Raw genomic sequence first — 21,907 nt, forward strand, 5'->3', positions numbered from 1 at the left:
AATTACTGGTATTATTTTATCAAATTACGATTATGTAGGTATTGTATACAACACATGTAGTAGTTCAAACGTTAACTCTGGTAGTCGTTGTTCAATTTACCTTTCAGTACAACTCAGTAACACAGTTCTCGTCCACACACCACTCACCCTTTAATTCCCCAGTACTTTTCACCGTGACAAATTTCATTCTTACCAGGGTACGTGCATCGAATACTCTGTTGTACCTACGCCATTTACAAGCTCTGTATAAATGTATAAATGTATGTTGAAGTTAGATACTGTTAAGACTCCAGATTAATACCTTTCCTATCTATTCAATTCGCTGTAATTATTTATTCTATAGTAACCCGTTAATTATTTCCGTAAACTTCTTCTGATCAAAATTTGAAATTAAAAAAAGGAGTCAAGTAATTGATTTTGATAAAAAGTTTTCAACAGATGTCCGTTTTTTGAGGATTGAAAAATCATTATTAGCCATTTTTAATGAATGCTTATGTGTGCACGTATTGGAAAAATGATTTTAACCAAAATTCAATAGGAACTGATTAAAATATAGTTCATTTTGTTATTATATAAGTATGAATTTTTTTATACCTTTCAAATTTATTTATTTTAGATTGAATATATTAAATTTATGTGTATAGTTAAATAAAGGTTATACTTTTAAAATAGAGTTTAATGGAATCCAAGCAAATAAATATTTTCCACACGTAATTTACGTAAATTTTAATATTTCATTCTCTGGGGGTAATTGAAAAATAATTCAAAATAAAAATAACTTTTTATTGCAATGGAATATGATCGGTATGCAATGGGTCTTCATCTATTTTTACTGTGAAAAATGTCGTTGTGGCTTTGGCAGTATAATTTTTATTTTATTGCTTTATGCAGCTCGGACTCAGTAATAAAAAGGGAAAAAAGTCTAAATACTAGTCGAGTTATGTGAGTTATAGATACCTAAAAAATGCTCAGTGAAATCTCAAAGTAACAGTGCAGCTAAATGTATTTTAATAAGCCACGAAAGATAGATCTTGTGCATATTTGCTATTTTGCAAATGATCAATAGAGTAAAGATATTTTATTCAACGCATGCCTGATTATCGCGACTTGTCATATCTGCAAAGCAAACCTTATATGACCGTTTACCGATCGGTGGTTAATAATTCCTCAAAAAGCAAATGGCGACCCATGTTCCTCAACAGCGTGTGTTTATGGGTCATAAACAACTGCATTCGAATCCATAAACACATTCCTCGAAAGTCATCATCGACCGTTCTCAAAAACAAACTCTACTATTACTATTAAATCAAATAATCTCGAAACTTAATATACTCAGAATGAGTAGTACAGTCAATCTAACAACTTTAATGTCAGTTTCTAGGTATAAATACGTTGATTATTTTTTATTAGTTGAAATAAATAAGAAATGAGTGATGAGAGAAGTCATGAACTAGTATCATATAGAACCCCACCTGATTTAGGGTTTACTTTGCTGATATAATAATTCGCAAAATTCAGACAATTGTTGCATAAAGTATAGTGGATAGCACGTGGGTTAAGTCTTTTTCCGTTAAACACAATGTTCTTAGCACTTGTCTCCGGTGTACACTAAGCACTCGCTGGCGCTCGTGCGTGTGCACCTACGACTCGTGTTAAAAACATTGTGCTTCCTGTATAAAGACTCACCTAACCCACTCGCTATGTAATGTACTATTTTCATACGTCTTACACTTAAACTGTTAAAAATTTGTGAACTGAACGCGGATTAAATCTAGAGTGAATGCAGAGCGGATGACTCTATATTTACTTAATCCCCTAGAAGTGAGATTAACTCCGAAGGGTAGTTTATTTTAATATTGAAACACCGAACAGGAGTGAATGCGGATTTTTAAAAAATCCAAATCACTCTGCTGGAAAAACAAAGTCCATATTTGGAGTGATTTTTTTTTTACTCCGGTACTCCGAGTGACGAAGTGAATCCGGATTAAAATAAAATCCGTAAATACTCTGAATTCACTCCCGATTTTTTACAGAGTGCATATGATACACTGTAAAAAATCCGGAGTGAATTCGGATTGAAATCAAATCCGAATTCACTCCGCATTCACTCCGCCACTCGGAGTTCCGGAGTTTTAAAAAAAATTACTCCGCATGCGGAGTGAATTGGGAGTTTTTTTTTAGCGGAGTGACGCGGAGTTTTAATACTTAAATAAATTTATATTAATTTATATTAAACTGCTAAACAATGTGTGTGTGTGTGCGAGTGTATGTTTGCGTGCATGTATGTGTTTGGGTGTGTGCAGGTGTTTGTGTGCGTATGTGCGAATGTGTGCTTGTGTGTGTTCGGATGTGTGCAAATATCTGCGTGTATGTCCGCGTGTATGCAAATGTGTGCAAATGTGTGTGTGTGTGCAAATGTGTGCGTGTGTGCAAGTGTGTGCATGTGTGCGAATGTGTGTGTGCATGCAAATGTGTGCGTGTGTGCAAGTGTGTGTACAAATGTGTGTGTGTGTGCAAATATGTGCGTGCGTATGTGTGCGAGTGCGCGTGTGTGTCTAAATATGTGTGTGCGTATGTATGTGCGTATGTGTGTGCGTATCAGCTGATCAATTATGTAATACGCGAGTTTTTACTTCGATTTTATTGAGTGGAGTTATTTTTTATTAATAATATTTACAAAACTCCGCTCCGGAGTGAATTTCACTCCGGAGGGATTAAATTAATAGAAAATTATCTACTCCGCGAAAACTCCCCTGCGGAGTGAATAATTAACAATTCATTCACTCCGCATTCACTCCGGATTTAATCCGCATTCACTCCGCGAATTTTTTACAGTGTAAGAACTAAAATATTAGTTTATTAAAATAACAAAATTCGATTAGTAAAAATATTCTTTGACGTGAAGTTTAAATTTTCATATAAAAATACGAGATGTTAATTTGTGTAAAAGAACACTTTAAGCGTAAAAATTTCAATTCTCTGTCTACCGTTTTAACTCTCTCTATTTGCTTTAACGATTTCATTATTTTAATAACTGTATAAATATATTTTTTCTATTTTGTTTTAATGTAATTAGTTAACAAACTCGTTACATATTACTAAAATAAATTGAGTTTTTTCGTGTAGAAAATTAATTTAGTCTTGATGAATGTGCTTTCTGTTGAAAAGAAGTTTAATATTTAAAATTTTTTTAAATATTGTAATACCATCCAAACAAAATTTAATTAAAATTCGCATTATTATCATCATTATTCGCATTAATTTAAATTATCATGTGCTATCAACTGACATATAAAATGAAAATAGTTATTTTATTCACGAATTATCCGCTTTTAATCATTTTCGTGTATCATTTACACTGTAAAGAATTAGTGGAATCAACGTGGAATGAATCCGGAGCGGATGACTGCCTATTTATTTATTTAATTCTCTCGGAGTGAAATTTACTCCGAATCAGAGTTTATTTCAATAGCAAAACTCCGTAACGGAATAAATACGGATTTAAATAAAGTCCAGACTTCTCTAAAATTACTCTGCTGAAAAAAAAATCCCTATTTACCCCGCATCCAGAGTGATTTTTTTTCAGAACTCCGAAACTCCAAGTGACGGAGTGAATTTACAGGGAAATAAAATTCGTAATCACTCCGAATTAATCCCCATTTTTTTACGGTGCATAAAAAAAAAATAATCAATGGAAAGTTTACCGATTAACGCTAAAAGTTTCAAACAAAATTTAATTAACTGCATTATTGAGTTAATAATAAACAACAAATAAAAACTGCTAATTATCCACTTAATAAATTACGTAAAAGAAAGAAAAAAAAAGAAAAACACTTCAAACTGGTACAATATCACCTTTAAAGGACTCAAACAAAGTTTAAATATTAATAACAGTCATAAAAGTTTTTGTTTAGTTTTATACTGTCTCTGTTTAATTTATTCTTTTTTTATTTTTTTTTTTAAATATTTTTTTACGTTCACTGATGAACAAAGTCAGCAAGCCAGGTTTTCTACTAACTCTTGTTGACGTTGGAAAATAACTTACGGTTTAATGAATAATATTGTAATTCATGTAAAACAGTTTGAAAAGCAATGTCGTTCGTTTCACCTTCACTAGCAAACTATTTTTATATTTTTTATCTATTTTATTCGACCCCTAACTTACGACGTATCTCCATTAGAAAGAAAAAACTTTTATTACGCTTCACGTGACTCTCAATAGTAAAACAGATCGGAAATTTTCTACCGCCCGTAACTAAGGGAATAACTATTAATTTTATTTTACTTGAAAAGAACAAAAGACTTTGACGTGTTATTATAATATTGTATTCTTTAATCTATATACTAATTAAAATTAAAATTAATTATTGTCGTCTATTTATCTACTGATTTATAACCGCAGTCTATTATAATTTTTTTTTAATCAAATGTATCAACTAATAATTTATATACAATGAAAATAATGAGAGTAAGAAGTTTCCGGGAAATAAAATCTCATTAGATTCATTAGATCAATGGTGTGCACGCAAATCTCTTTTTTTTTTTAAGATTTTTTATAATAATTTAATTTAAAATAAAATAATTAATTTAATGACATTAAAAATGCATCAGTCTTATAAAAAATAAGTACAAGAAAAAAAAATAAAATTTCTTAAGTAGTAACTGTATTATGTAGTCAGACAAAAGGTAATTTTATTTAGATGTAGATGAAACTTAATTATTTGATACAAAAGAATAAAAATAGCTTTAGTAAAAACAAGTAGAGATTGCAAAAAGAAAAAATTTAAAGAGGGTAGAGAGTCGTAAGAGGAAAATAAAATTGAATTAAACAAAAAAAATTTTAAAAAAGAGTAACGAATAGAAGCTGAGAGAAACCAGTGGTCGAGAGCCACTTGGCAGAAAAGAGAGCAACTAGAATTATTAGAGTATAATTTTTGTTAAAATCCTCTCATGGATTACGCGCAGGTGATTCAGGCTAATTGCTATCACAAAAGCTCAGGAATCCCGAGACCCGAAGAGTAATTTAGCCGAAAGGGAAACCAGAAAACTCGAGTCAACTCAATTTACACTTGGTCAGGTCAAAAAGTATTAATACATACATGTAATAGTTCATTGAGATGTATGACTGCATAGACTTGAACATGCTTTCGTTGCTAACTTACCACTGGGTAACGATAATATTATAGTAGGGGATTGATGGGGTCGATGAAATCGCATCTGGGTTGTGGTGGATCAGTGGTTTTAGGGACATACTCTATCTCTTTATTCCTTTACTCTCGTTCTCACTCTGCTACTCTACTCCACAACTATAGTTGGCTGTACTGCACCGCATATCGTGTATATTACAGGCAGTAATGGAAACCCAGGCTAGAGCGAACGACGTGCGACATTGCACACGAATAATCGACCATCATTATGGATCCAGAATACATATGAGACGGCTTTTGCCTGGCTACTGTAATCGGAACTAAGTGATTAGATAGCTAATGATTAAACTCACGCATTCATTAGTGTCACGACTCTTTAATAAACGAAATAAATTGAGTGTAGTAATAAATCGCATTATATAAAATTATTGGTTTATAATTTATGTTTTTTTATCACAAGCATCTACATTAATTGATTGATTTATTCATGCCAAGGCACAGGCCAAATGGCAATTTCAAATACAATAAAATTTACAAATACCAAATTTTATAACAAAATAATATAATTACATAAACCAAAACATAAATCAGATGAAAATTTGCGTTTCTTTGATTCAACTAATAAACAGCTAATAAAATGAATTAATTATTCAATTAATAACAGCTTATAATAGAACAAAGTTATAATTTTGAACACTTGGAATCTTATAGTAATTGTCAGAGAGATTGTCCACTTTTACAATAATATCATTAATGATCCAAATTTAACAAATAATCAAAGATTTTATTTTTGAACACTTCAATACTAGATGAATTGACGATCTGTTCAGGTAATTCTTCCCACAAACGTATTACATTCACTTGGAATGAACGCTCCATAAAGGTCGTAGCAAAAAGCGGAAATTTGTAAAAAGAGTGTTTTTTGGCAGCTAACCTGTTTGAGCGTCTGACTTCAGTCTCTACAATAAACAACACTACACTGTAAACAATCGGGAGTGAATTTGACGTGATTATACTCGGAGTTTCGGAGTAAAAAAAATCACTTCGCATACGAAGTAAATAAGGAGTTTGTTTTTTCAGCGGAGGGATTTCGTATTGGTCCGGATTTTATTTCAGTCTGCATTCACTCCGATTCGGGGTTTTTAATGATAAAATAAACTCCCCTTTGGAGTAAATTTCACTCCGAGGAGATTAAATTAATAGTCATCCGCTCCGCATTCACTCCGGATTTAATCCGCGTTCACTCCGAAAATTTTTTAGTGTAAATAATTCTGACCACTCATAGGTAAGAGTGATGTTTCAATTTTTTTTTTTTCAAGTGGGTTATAATTGCTGGATGTAAATAACGTTTTAGTCAATACAACCGATAATGAAAAATAAAATTTCACTAGAGTAAATAGTTAAAGTAAATATCGAAATAAATATAACCGACAAAGAGAAAAAAGTGGAAAATGTTTGATGAATATAAATTTAAAAGCTTTTAAATATGAAAATTGATAGCTCACAAGTTCACATGTGGAAAATAAAATAAATAGTAAAATGCTTTAAAAAAATAAGAAATAAACTTTTTTGAAAAACCGATATCGCGTAATTTTTTAATTTTCTTTCGCGAGAAATTATTTTTTTTATAATTAAATAAATTAATAAATAACTTGGGCCTTTTTTTAATCACTCAGTTGTTGGGAAGAATAAAATAGAAAAAAAAGATTGGAAATTTATAAACTCGGAAAGTAACGGTAACCTTGTAGTTTAGTTTGAGACCCTTCCACTCTACTGCAATGAGATGCACTGCGGGTAAAGTACCCCCGAACGGAGGGTAAAAAATTTTTTTAATTGAAAAACAAAATAAAATTTTTATTATAAAAGTTTTAATAAATATGGTATAAATTAAATAGTATTTTTTAATGTGCGTACGGGGATTAATGTATTTTATGGCGGATGTATATTGTACAGGCGACAATGCTAAACAAAATGAATTTCAGTGTGGATGTACTACTGATGCTAGCACTAAAGTAAGGGTGGTATTGGTGATACGGTTGAATGCACTCACTCATATACTGCAACATACCTCACTTCTAACTGAATACATCGAGGGAGAAATTAAATACTGATTAAATTCACCGCAACAGAGCAACCGTGAGACAACCAACCGGACCTCCGATACCTATTTATATGCCTATATATACAATACGAAATGTTGGCTCTTTTAGAGCAGTCGGATACCCAGCCAGAGGATAACCCCGTTACGATACTATACTATCCGCGTTACGGTTACGAGTATACGGCACACAGCGGGATTATACTGGATTCGGTCCGCGTTCGGCCAAACATAAATGTATTTAGAGATATACATATACGCACACATAGAAAAGAGGGTGTGAGTTTAAGTGTGAGTGTATGTACGTAAATTTGATTGTCCCGCGTTTCCGGTACGACAATTAATTGTGAATGCACACGGATGAGCCCAAAGGGATGAAACTTTGCGGGTGAGAAAGAGAGGGCGTTGAACGGAAAACGTATTTTTTTTATATACATATATTTATAAAAGAGTATAGAAAATAAAATACAAATGACTAATTTTAATTCGGACATTATTTCATTAAATGATTTTCAAATAGAAATTAGAAGTTAAATGTAAATAAAAAATGTTTTATAATTTTTTTTTTCTTGTAAAAAAAGATTATTCTTAATTTTTAGTTGTCAATTTGAAAAGACTTTATCGAAGTTTATTCATTTTGGGTTGGAAAATTATAATTGCTTCCAAATATTACAAATAAATAAGTTATTTAAAAAAATGTAATTAATTTCGTTTCTTAAAAAAGGTAAAAATATATATAAATTTAAAATATTTGTCAGAAAGAAAATTGAGTAACACATATAAATATCCAAAATAGAATCAGATGTGTCTCGAAATTGCACTTTATTCCCGAGAGGTATGCACCGAACCGTGTAATTGAAAAACAACATACAGAGATGTGATTTCTCAAAAGAAAAAAAAATAAATAAATAAAAAAAAAACGGACACATTAATCTCTATAAAGATTGTCTGTTAGGCTATTTAAAAAAAATGTCAAGCTGATGTTGAATCAAGTGATTGACTCGCTCAGCCAAAAAACTTTCCTTTTGCTTTTTTTTCTGCATAGTTTTTTTGTCATATCCATTGAATCTAAAAAAACTACACGAATGGGAACTCGCGTTTTTCTTTCTCACCCATCTCATTTTCTTTAACATATATATACATTCTTTATTCTTTATTCACTTCCTGTTTATCGTAACAGTCTAACTTTAGTCGCTTTATCGTGTGGACCGTTTTGGTAATACTTTGCTGGATGAGTAATGTTTTGGCTGGAGATCTAGAACATGCAAGTACAGGCCGTTGGTCTATATCCCAGGGCTTATCTGTAAATCGAGGTCCACTCTGCTGCTTCAGAGCTTACAGATAGACACTATTTGAAAGATATCATCCGAGATGGCGGCCAATTTTTCATAATAATTTATTTATAATCGATTTCATGGAGTCAAAAAAAAGTTTGAAATTATTTTTTTATTTGCAATCAAACAAAAAATGTACAGAGAGTAAACTTAGGTTTGAAAGAGCCAAATATCTTCTAGTTAAGTTCGAAAAAAAATCACTTATGGTTCCCACTACAGTTGAAGAATAAAAATTTTTGGCATTTCGCTCCAAATCCTTATATGTACACATATTTTATTTATATGATAAAACTAATGGGGAATTTTGTAGTAGTAAACATTAATAAATAGAAAAAAAAATTTGATAAATGATTTTTTTTGTTTATCGTCATTCGTAATATCTTCCAAAACAAATTAACAATGGGGAGCTGTTACGCAATCGAAAAGATTTATTGATCCTTAAATCTGATTAGATTTTAATTTTAGTTAAATAGTTTTGCTTCGTATACAATAATTTTTTGTCAGAACACTCAACTCGCATTTTGGACTCGGTAAATCATCAGAAACTCGCGAGTTAGAAGATAGTTTTTGACATCTCTAAAAAAAAAAACTTCGAGAATGGGATTGAAACCGATAACTTCACTTTTTTAAAATATTTCATTTTCTAAGCGAAAAGTTGAAGTTTGTAAAAACAAAAAGATAATTTATAATAATAATAGTTAATATTTTTAATGAATTTTAATATTAACATACTTTCTTTATGTTAATCGAAATTTTATCACAAGTGAATAAATTTTTTAAATATGCTGACACTCTTTTCTAAGTTTGCAAACTATTAAAAGATAACTATTGAATAATAAAACAAAATAAATTATGCATTTGACCTTTTTTTTTTTTTTTTGTCTTTTATTAACTATAAGTGTACTGTCCTTTCCAAACATCTCGACTGGCTTATAGGTTTCATAAAGAAAAGTAAGAAATTAAAATCTAAAATTTAAAAAATTAGACTATGAGTAACAAAAATTGTAAGGAATAAAAAGAAAAAGAAAATCAGCTCTTAAAAATTTATATACCTGAAGACCAGAACGTTTTTCGTGCAACGAAAGTGAAAAAAATTTATGTAATTTGACTGCTTAAGGGGCAGTTCCGGGGGTTTGGGTGGCCTAAGATTTTCAGCTGACATACCAGCATCTAGAAACATTTCGGAAATCTAGTCATCCAGTCGAGTTTTTACTTTGAAATTTTTTTTTCATTGCGTGAAAAACGTTCCGATCTTCGGGTACATAAAAATTTGGCTCCGACTTGGTTTTAAAATTGAGCGACCCAGTTGAATAACTTTTGAAAAATAATTAATTGTTCGAATAGCAATATATCAAATTTCATGTAAACAAACGCTGAGCCAAAAGAAATGTGTCATATTAATTTACTAAATTAATTTAATGCGAGAGTGATGTATAAAATTTTCATTAGTTCACAAAATAAAAGGCAATAAATTGAACATGTTTTAATTGAGACATCAAAAGTTTAATATATTTGCCGAATAATTATTAATTAACCGCAGTGGACAAAAGAGTCAAATTATTTGAATTATGAATCCCAGTATACAATTGATCATAAACTTTAATTAATGTCAGTATAATATTGTTACAAACGAAAAACGAGTATATAAATATATCTGCTTAATATACAATATCAATTCATAATTAAATTCCAATTAAATTATGATTCAATTGTAATTTAATAACGCTGCATAATAATTCGTTCATAAATATAGAAGTTATTGAAATTCTTTATACATATATATATATATATATATATATATATATATATATATATATATATATATATATATATATATATATATATATATATATATATATTTATGGATGTATACATAATGCAAATGTATGTATAGATGTATATTTATAAAGTAATTAAAGTTGTAGAGAAGTGTATAGTACAAGTAAAGAGACGACTCTTAAAAGAGTCCAAAATGTACTACTGCAGTGGTTTAATTACTCTACTAACTCTCGCGTTTGTCTAATTGCCCTTACTCTTAAGCTGGAAAACAGTGGCATGAATGACAATTTTTAAAACTTTCTTTTATTTAGTTCACACATTAACATGCTCTAAAAAAATATCAACGAAAAAATTATCTTACACTTTTTTATCTTTTCCCACGAAAAGTTTAAATTCTACGGTCTGATACCCCCAGTTTTTGCTCATTCTCAGCCGGAAAAAATTTTCCACAACAGAGTTAGATTGATAATAGAATTTTCCGGGTATACTTACCGCAATTCATATTGTAAATAAAAGAAAGAAATAATAATAATAATAATAATAATAGAAATAAAAGGTGGAAAAAAATTCTTACCAGGTCACGTGCTGTGAAGTAATCCCAGTCGGTGGGGAATTGCTTGCATTTCTCAATAGAACTCTCCTGTTCTTCTCTGTATTTTTTTTTTTTTTATTTGTTATTATTATTTGTATTTTTTTATTCTCTGCTCTACATTCAACTCACACCCTGCGGTGTAGTTTTTTTATTTTACCTAACTCACAAATAACATACGTGAATAATCATCCGAACTTTATTTCCCTAAAAAAAATCATAAAACGTCGATGTAAATCAAACAAAACTTGGAAACTTTTTTTCACTTAAAAAAAAAAAATTAAATGATTAAAAATGAAAATTTATATTTTTCAATTAATATTAAATTTTATTTAAAGTATATTACACTTAACACGAATTAGTAGGATATACGTAGGACAAGGTAATGAAAATTCACGACAGTACGGAGCAAACACGACCGACACTGCTCGCACGAGGTGCCAGTATGGACCGCGTAAGGGTGGCTGTGAGACTGAGATCTGATCGTAGAATCGTAAATGCGCGGGCGCGCGCATTCATGTTGTCACATATATATAGATATTTATATACCTATATATTTATAAATGTACATATATATCTATGTACCTTTATATTAACCCATAGTGTGCTCGCATGAAACGCAAAAGCAATCCCCGCAGTTTAGACATGGATAAAATTCGCTGAGTAGTTATGCTTCATAATGACACTGATCCAGTGACAGTGAAAATTAAAATTACTCATAGTTATTATCCTTGCTATTTAATTACAGACTACACTCTGAACCATATAGTCCGTAATACAATAAACATCGTGCTCATGTTGGACAATAAAAAGTTGTCAAATTAACTAAATTTTGTTATGTCAAATAATTAACGAGATGTTTTTAAAATTTGAATATAATTAAACAGTAGAATTAACAGACAAAGGAAGCTTCATTGTTGTGATCGGATTATTTATACAAAGGAAATATATTATTAATAATAATAAGATAAATAAGTGAGCTTAAATTTAACCCAGTTACCCGTTGTCCTTTCAACGCGACTTAGGGGCCTTGTCTTGATGTCTCTCTTTACTTCAACAAAAATGGATATTGAACAAAATGAGATTGAAATCCACAGAAGGAATAGAGAACGACGAGGACGAAGACCAAGAAGAATAACAAGAAACAGAGGTAAGGAAGAAGAAGTAGGAAGAGAAAATGAAAATGGAAAATTTTGTTAAGCAGCTTACGTATAGAAGCAAAATCTAATAATAAATCTTTGAAGGATCTTGTTTTCTGTTCTGTTATAGAAAAGCCTCTTTGGCACTAGTCCAAAGGCCAATTAAATGTTGTTCACTCGTTTCTAACTGTAATCATACATTTTTTAACCTGAACAAAAATAAAAATAATAGTCGATAAAGATAAAATTAAAAAATTGTTGGGATATACATTGCAGACAATTTTGGTGTAAAAATGGCCCCCGAAAACTTTATACGGCGGTGTAGGGTAGATTAACGGTGTAAATTATCCATCTGTGTAATTTTAACGCGGTGTAATCTACTTTTTTTACACCATTCAGTTTCATTCATTATAATTTTTGATTAATGAAGAATAAATGATCATTGAACATCTTCAACTACTTAATCAATAACTATATCAATTTTATTGAGATATTAAACAGTATTTTGAACAATTAATGCGTAATATGTTGTTAAAAAAAAAAATTTATATTATTATTGATTGAAATGTTTTTATTATGTGAAATTAGGGTTTTTGACAAATTTCGACAGGTGTCTATCTGGTCAAATGTGTCCGAAAGTGTTCCGCAAGCGTCGAAAATTTAGGTCTAGTATCATCGAAATACTTAGAATTTCCATACACATTCCAAACACTTTCTACAGATTTTCTATAGACTTTCCATCGAGATGACTGATAGATGACCAATAGATTACTGACTGAAAACTGACAAATAACCAATTTCCATAGCAAAGTTTACAAGCATGAATGTCATTGGACTTGTAAACTTTAGGTGAACCTTTAGACGCCACCGCCTATCTTACGGCTTTGAACATTTAAATTATTTGAAGTATTTTGAACATTTCAATATTTTTATGATTATTTTCCTTAACACAAATTTATCATAAATTGCGCATTCACACTGCAAAAAATCGGGAGTGAATTGAGGGCGATTGCGGATTTCATGTAAATCCGAATTCACTCCGTCACTCGAGTTGGAGTTTAAAAAAAAATTACTCCGCATACGGAGTCAATTGGAAGTTTGTCTTTTCAGCGGAGTGATTTCGGAGTGGTCTGGATTTTATTTCGATTCGCATTCACTCCGATTTTGAGTTTTAATATTAAAATAAACTCCCCTTCGGACTAAATTTCATTTCGAGGGAATTAAATAAATAAACAGTCATCCGCTCCGTATTCACTCCGGAATTAATTCGCGTTCACTCCGCAAATTTTTTACAGTGTACTCGCTTGACGTTGTAAAGATTTTAATTCGTACTGTCGAAATTTAACACGATATTTAGTGCAGTTTTAACATCAAAATTTTTTACAGTGTATGATTTAATAATTAAACTTCTGAAAAAATATTTTTTAGAGAAATTTAATTTCACCCTCTTAATTTTCCTGGAAAATAATTTTGAGTGAACTGTAATTTTATTGAAAGTGTATAATATTCCATTGAACTTAGAGAATCACGTTTGAATTCAATAAAATAATTAGCGTTATTGATTTACGGTGGGAATTTACGTGGCAAAGATTTTCTCCCAAGACTTAGTAACTTCCTGTTGGTGTTATATTTCGGATATAATAATAAAATCGATCATTTGTGGCTTGAGAGCAGTAAAGACATAAAAATAAAGTGAAAGTGAATCTAAAAAATGAGGAAAAGATATAAAAAAATAATTTGAAAAGGGAATAAGAAAAAAAAATACAGCAAAAGCTTCTCGAATGTCCGCCTACCCAAGACTGCTATCCCCAAGTATAATAAATGTGTTTCATTAAAAGCAACCTAGAGGGCTCTTGTACGATCTAGTAGTTGCAATAATATTATAGCCTTTCCTTAGCTTCCTCTGCAGTTACCGGATGCATAATAAACACAATTTACAGTTAATGCGTGCAAACGTATAAGGTTTAAGCTACTTGCTAATTTAACTTGCGCCACCATATGTTACTTTCTATGTTTTTATTTTTATTTTTTATTTTGGTTAGATCTTTTTGTCTACTAAAATAACCGTTACGAAAATTACATTTAATTGAGACACAACGTGTTTGCATTGACATCATGTTTTGCGTTATGATTCCTCATGCATACCAAGTACTTTGAATTCAAAGTATACGTTTTGGTGTTTATATTGTTGGTTTGCTTTGCAAGACGAAACGTTTTGAAAGTGGAGGATGGACGGGAAAACTTGGCGTAGCTTAGTTGGTTTTGACCCGCTTGAGGCACCAATTGTATAATCAAAGAAGTTAAGATATATGACGCTGGTAATATGAATAATATACTCATTATTGTATTATTATTATTAACATTATTGTTTTTCTAGTGTTTATTTGTTGTTTTGATGAACTCAAAACTCAGAATTATTAGTATACAAACAGAGAGTGTATTATATAGAGTGAAAAGTCTTTTATGTTTGCGAAAGTAAAGGTAGACATTAAACGGCAAGTGAGAGTAGACCCTTCGGTTAAACCTTCGGGCTTTAGGGTCAACAATCCTCTTTACTCTTTACTCTTTGACTTATGTAATCCTCGGGGGTATGCTCAAGGGGATTTAACTTTCAAACGATTATTTATTGGTAATTTTAAATATATTTATGTCAGCTGTTTTTGTATGGCTGTTGAAATAAAAGTTATTTTTCAAGTACGAAAAAAAAATGATTTTATTTTAAGAATTTTACTCAGTCTCGTGTTACTGAAATCATTTTTTTAACTTCCCGCTATGAGAATTTAAAATTTTCAAAAGAAAAGAGGTTATTGGTTTCGGTTCAATTTTCGAAAATCGAGTACTCATCAGATATTGACGTTTTGAGGTCATAGGAACCTATTCTTAATTCTGATTATGTCCGGATGAACGTCCACGTGTGTAAGCTAAAAAATCCAACCGCTTTTTGAGCTCGAAGAGCAAAAATTTACCCATGATAATAAAGTTTTCAAGCTCAGAGAACCCGAAAACACCGAGAAGTTTTGGGGTTGCCCGATAAAGTCAACGGTTTTTCAAATTTTTGTTTCATCGATACGCACAATTTGAATCAGAGCCCACTTTGTAGATCAAAAAATTATTATTTCTAATAAAAATTATTTCTAGTTAAACTCGAGTGAATTGAAATAAACAGAAAGGGTTAAATATGAAAAATATTTTGGTTAAAAAATCCAGTGACTTTTTCTTATAATGAAAAAATTACTGAAATTTTTATCTCCGTGATCATGCAGAGGATAAAGATCTCCATGGATAAAAAAAAAGTTTATATTGTTGTTCATGAGATGAGCTTTTCTCGTCAATTATCCGAACGACAATCATGATAATCCTCTTAACAGATTGACACTATCCGGTGCCATCGGTAAATTTATCACTGTTACCCTAAATCTTGACGTTTGAGATTAAACTTTCACTAGTTTGCAATAAAGCAACTCAATGAAAAAAAAGTGAATTAAATTAACTAAAATATACTCAATATAAGAATGCAATAAATAAAAATATTGTAAAAGTAAAACCTAGCAATAAATCTATGGTTGTAATAGGCTTTGAAACGAATGGAACAAAATCGATAGATACTTATCGACTTAATAATAATCAAATAGAAATAAAAATTTTTATAAAAAGTATAACAATAATAGGATAAAAGAGAAGAGGATTTCTCATAAATTGGTGTATCCATTGACGTATAAAGAAATGCTTTTATGAATTTGGTTTTGTATGATAAATATTGATTTAGAATGGAATATAATAATAAAAATAATAACAGAAGCACGGAATACACTTGAAAAATGATGCAAGTCTTCAAATTGAAGAAAATGGATGTAATTTCTTCTTTTTCTCCCGAGCATTTCTTTAAACAAAAAGTTGAAACTTGAAATAATCTAACAATTGCAATTTCGTTGTTTTCTTTATATTAGAAATCAAATGAGTCAATATACCCCCCGCTCTGACAAAAAAAATATAATGTTAAAACCAGACATTATCGATGAAGTTAATTGCTAAAAAAAAAAAAAAAAAAAAAAAAAGGGTTAACTCGGTAGGCCAACCCTAAACCTTCTCGCTGTTTTTGAGCTCAGAAAGCTCGAAAACATTATCATTGCTTAACTTTTGAGCTCTTTGAGGTAAAAAAAAACCATTGAACCGAATAAGCAATACTTTTCGCTGAAAAAAAAAAAAAAAAATAATTTTTGACCGACGATATCTTTGGAAAAAATCAATCAATTTGCACGGGCTCTGCGGCAATCGCAAGAGATTTTTATTTCTTGTATAATTTGTAAGCTACTAGACCGATCAATTCAAAATGATCAGTTCTCAGTCTTGGTGAGCTGTTTATTATTATTAATATTTATTTATTTATTTACGCCATTCGACAATTATACATTATTGAAACAATAGGTAAAAAATAAATGATAAACTAAAATTATAAATTACAAATTGAAGAAACAGTTAACATCACATGAATGATAAAAAAAAATGTTATTCGAGAAAATATAAAATAAAAGTAACAGCAAAAAATAACAAATATCACTTATATATAAATAATATCCAGCCACTTTGCGACCAAGGAAATTACAGTTGATTACATTACTAAATTTCTAGCGATACTTTTAAATTTACTAGCCGAAACACCAAAAATGTTAATCTCAGATACAAATTCGTTGACTAACTTTGATATTCTATACAGTGGAGCTCGCGTGGAGTAGCGCCGAAACACACGTTCAAATCCGTTAATTTAACTTCCCTTTTTTTGGAAATTTTAAATTTTCATATCGGAAAGTTAAAAAAATACAATAATTTGAATTATAAGTATGAATTTTAATGAAAAACTAAATAAATATTATAATAATTATTATTATATCTCAAATGATGTTTTTAATAGCATAAAATCTTCCATTATTTCCTACTTACCCACCTCATACTCATAAAGATCTTTACTTCCGCAGTGCATATGAGCTTTAACTACTCCAAAGAGACTGCATATCTTTAATGTATTCATCTAAATTTAAATAATTCAAACTTCCTCATAAGTGAATAATTCAGAATTAATTACAATAAATATATGCCATTATTTCATTTAAATCATTAATAGAACGTTAATAAATTCATTTATTTTGTTTTCGTAATTAGATTTCAATGCTAATGAAACATAAATAAAGTTAGTTCATTAAATGGTTGGTGATAATTATGATAATTAACATAATGAATGAGTTTTATTTTTAAATAGTTGATTCATAGGTTTTAATCGATGTTAATTCAATTATATAGCAAATGACGACGTTTAGATTAACGGGTAAATATGCAGAAGTGAAGCTCTTCACATTTCGGTCACTAAAAATTTGTTGTGACTTTGGAGGATTGATTTCATTTCCAATAACTACCGGATAGATTTTGTATTGAAATCAAACGATATATAAAATGTCAATAATTGAAGAACTATTTGAGTTTGAAAGCCGATAATCACTCCACCAAATTCGGTATTTCCATTTTCCAAGGCCAGGCAACAAACTAAGATGGTGATTTAGCAATTAATTTATTTTATATCAGCTTTAATTGAATAAGTGATTGAAATAACGAATAGTTCGGTAAAAATATTATTGTAGGCCATAGAAAAATAGATCCGCAACTTTCGCATCATTACCCAAAATAATCATAAATTAACCCGCATGAAAATACCATATATGATAAATATAAATGGAAAAATATATAAACAATATGGGACCATATAAGTGGCAAAAAACAATATATCTTTTATTATATATTATATAGTGAGTTTTAATATAATTAATTATATACGTAAGTTTATAAGATAATACATGTATTATATATATCTACAATCATACATGTAAACTTATAAGTTAGCACATATATGTATTACATATATTGATAATTATATATGTAAACTTGTAAGCTAACACACATATATGTATATATATATATATATATATATATATATATATATATATATATATTCTAAACACAATGTTTGAATCTTATAACAGAGAGAGAAAGACAGAAAAGAATAGATTTTATTTATTCTTACATATATGGGGAGACTTATATGATTCAATACATCGAAAAATATACAAAGATTTATAAAGTTAAATTCATGGTACATATTCGTGCCATATAATGATGAATTATATATGTATTCTTATTTGTTTCTATATATAGGGGAGGGAGGGGCAAAAGGGGGTACTTAAGAAAATACCAAGTTTTCGAGGACTCAAATGCGCTAAATCTTTTTTTTTTTAATGATATTCAAAGTAAATAGAAGAAATTTTCAGTTACCGTTAAAAAAAAAAATTTTTCATTTCGCGGGCAAAGTGGGGTACCCCCTAAAAAAGGTAAAAAAAAAAACAAATTTCTGGATTTTAAACGAGTTTGATTAAGGTGAATTTTTTTGTAAGTAATTTACATGAAGAAAAATTATATTTTACATGTGTCAGTTGAAAAATATTAATGACGTTTGTTTTATGATAAAAACTATTAAAAATTTTTTTTCTTCTTTTGTATCCAATAAACATGTAAAATATAATTTTTCTTCATGTAAATTACTTGAAAGTAAATTCAACTTAATCAAATTCGTTTAAAATCCAGAAATTTTTTTTTTTTACCTTTTTTAGGGGGTACCCCACTTTGCCCGCAGAAATGAAATTTTTTGTTTTAACGGTATCTGAAAATTTCTTCTATTTACTTTGAATAACATTAAATAAAAAAGATTTAGCGTATTTGAGTCCTCGAAAACTTGGTATTTCCTTAAGTACCCCTTTTTGCGCCTCCCTCCCCTATGTTTACCATATATGATACTTTCATGCGGGAATGAAATGTAAATTTTTTGAATATATATGGATATAAACCTGTAATTTGTAAAAATAATTACACAACGTACACTTTAAGCCAACACTGAATTATTGTCAGGATTACTACCTCAATCTTAACCCTCTCCCTAATTGAGCAGTTGATCCTTAATGCCTTTGGGTCCTTCCATGATTGGTCGAATTTCTCCCCAGACTTACGCTAAATAAATGATTTTTAATTGAATAAATGTGTTTTATGAATTGAAATTAAAAATATAAATTAATCAAATAATGAAAGTTTTTAAGATAAAAGAAAACAAAAGTAATCAAGAGTAATTAAATTAACTGAAATACATTTAATTGAATTAGTGACAGTGGGAAAAATGGAATTCGAAGTCAGAAGCTGTAAAAAAACACGAGCTGAAAGTTTAAAATATGGAATCCAATTAATGTTTAAAGTAATTTGATATTGAAAAGGGAACAAAAATAAATGGATGATAGTTGGGGTAATAGAAACCAGAACGACGTAGTTTGCTGTATAGACGTCAACTTATATTGAATTTTGTCGATAAATCAATGACGATGAAAGACTTGAATAAAGTATGACTGTATATTTTAATTAATGAATAAAAATAACGATATAAATGGTATATTATATTATTGATATATTATCTCTGACGGTATCTTCAGGATCGGAGACCGTTCGGTCGTAATGAAGGAGCTTTCGATTAAGTGTTGACTCAAGAAAATCCCATGATGGTAATATCTCATCTTCGCTAAGACCCGTTTCACTTCTTGACTGACGACTATTCGAGTTACTCCACTTGGGTGATTCTTCCCGGCTTAACATCTCATCAGATTTACTCTTAGCGACGAAATTCCCATCGGTGCTAATCCGGTCCCACATCGTCGATGTACCTTTAATATTTAATTTAACGAACTCAATCTAATTGTCCATCTAATTTTGACGCAGTAATTATTTATACCTCCATATAGGTCACACATGACGTATAAAAATATTTTTATGAATGTATATAGAGAGATAAATTTATATTATCAGAAGTCAAATGGATTATCCAATAATGAATATTTGAATATGAAACCTTGCATTTTTTTAGTTATATATTTTTGTCCTTTCACTTGAATAATTTATAACTTTGTACAGAAAAAAACTTGAAACAAATTATTACTGACTATTCTAAAATTGAAAGAGGAATTCAACTAATGTGACAATGGTCTACAAATCATAGATAATAGTGACACTTGAAGTTATCCTACGTGGCGTTGTGTTGACAAATGATATATTATATCTTAAAATGTTACTGTTTGAACTGTCAAATTATTTATTGTATATTACAATTTTATTCTGCTAAAATTAGTTTTAAAAAGTGCGCCTGCGTATTCAAATTTCTAGTACAATAAAAATTGTATTTTCACCATAAATTTTTATGTATTGTAAAATAAGAAAATATAATTAAATGCTCATGAAATTTAATTTACTCTTCTATCAATTGGAATATTGTGTCAGAGATCAATTTTCCAGACCATTGATAAAAAATGAATCGTTTATTTGAGAAACCCCATAAGTCGAGAAAAAAAAATTTTCAGGAAACACAAAAAACATTTTTTTGAAAAACTTGACATTGAAATAATAAATAAATAATTGAATACAATAATGTTAGCGTCTCTGAAAAAGATTCCAACAAGAAAAATTTAATTTTTTAACTGAAACTACTTAAAAAAATCTGTCTATCGGTTGACCCTGCGGGCCAGCCCGAAAAATTTGTCGTGAATACATTTTCGAGCTCTTCGAGCTTTTTTTCTCCAATGATATCTCTCAAACGAATAAACTGATTGAGACTGTTGAGGTGGCAATCGAAGCGTTTTATCAAGTTCTAAAGCTGATCGAATTTTAAATTCGATTTATCGAGTCGTTTTTGAGATATTTCAAAAAAAAAAAAAAATTTTTTTTAATTCTTTCGACAACGGTTTCTCTTGAACGAATGAACTGATTTTGATAGTTGAGGTGGTATTCGACGCGGCTCATAAAGCTCTAGAGCCCAGTCCATTTTGAAATCAATCCATCGAGCACATTAAAAGTTATCCGAAAAAAACATTTTTGAAAAAATATTATTTTTGGAATATCTCTGAACGAGCCCTACCGATCAAGCTCAATTTTCTTACAGCTTCAAGATATTGACAAGCCGCGTCGAATGACACCTTAAAGTTCAAAATCGGTTCATCCGTTCAATAGATACAGGTATTTACATACGTACGTACGTACGTACGTCCGAACGTACATACATACATACATACATACATACATACATACATACATACATACATACATACACTCGGACATCATCTTGAAATTAGTCAGAATAACTTCCTAGGACCTCAAGCTGAAAGTTTTTTCTATTTACTATAAATATTAAAAAAACAAAAAATTTATTTAACGTATTTGAGTTCCTAAAAACTTACTATTTTCTTAAGTAGCCCGTTTTGCCCCTCACTCCCCCATATATTAGACTGTATAAAATAAAATCGATATTTTTTTTTTTTAGTTCCATACGAAAATTTCGTTGAATGTAACAAAACAAAAATTTAGGAACTTTTTTGCAGATTATTTTATTTTCCATCAAATAATGTTATCTAATTATTTTTTAACCTTATAATTCAACAGTTATAAGTTTTTAAAATTAATTGATTGAGAAAAAAAATCGCTATTTCGTGAAAAACGGATGAAAATTCTTTTATGTCGCAATAAACTGTATCGGAAATTGTTGTCTTCGATTATTATATCAACCGAATGACGGATTTCATCTGTAAAAAAGTGGAGTGAGTATGCACTTATTGTAGTAAAAAATTTTAAGGTCAAAATATTTGACTAGTATCTAAGCGGTACAAAATAAAGTCGTTAGCTTCATATTTAATTTAAATTAACAATCAATATTTTTTGATATCTTGTTCAATCCAATTTAACAAAAATCTAAC

At 29.7% G+C, this 21,907-nt stretch overlaps 2 protein-coding genes and 1 long non-coding RNA gene across 9 annotated transcripts in view; 1 reads left to right on the top strand and 2 right to left on the bottom strand.

Annotated features, from left to right (window-relative positions):
• The window catches only part of LOC130667867 (uncharacterized), a 188,585-nt gene extending 177,206 nt beyond the window's left edge, over positions 1-11,379 (bottom strand). Inside the window, exon 1 of the mRNA XM_057469745.1 lies at positions 10,933-11,379. The gene's annotated coding sequence lies outside the window, so the exon portion shown is untranslated. The remainder of the gene's footprint in view (positions 1-10,932) is intronic.
• The window catches only part of LOC130667874 (uncharacterized), a 268,882-nt gene that overhangs the window by 241,072 nt on the left and 5,903 nt on the right, over positions 1-21,907 (top strand). The window lies entirely within an intron of this gene.
• The window catches only part of LOC130667864 (uncharacterized), a 49,404-nt gene continuing 47,006 nt past the window's right edge, over positions 19,510-21,907 (bottom strand). For all 3 annotated transcript variants that reach the window (XM_057469742.1, XM_057469741.1, XM_057469740.1), the window contains one exon: positions 19,510-19,831. In XM_057469742.1, the coding sequence (XP_057325725.1) occupies positions 19,566-19,831 (266 nt within the window). In that variant the 3' untranslated portion in view covers positions 19,510-19,565. The remainder of the gene's footprint in view (positions 19,832-21,907) is intronic.

Source organism: Microplitis mediator, chromosome 5 (genome assembly GCF_029852145.1).
Source record: "Microplitis mediator isolate UGA2020A chromosome 5, iyMicMedi2.1, whole genome shotgun sequence".
Lineage (NCBI taxonomy): Eukaryota > Metazoa > Arthropoda > Insecta > Hymenoptera > Braconidae > Microplitis > Microplitis mediator.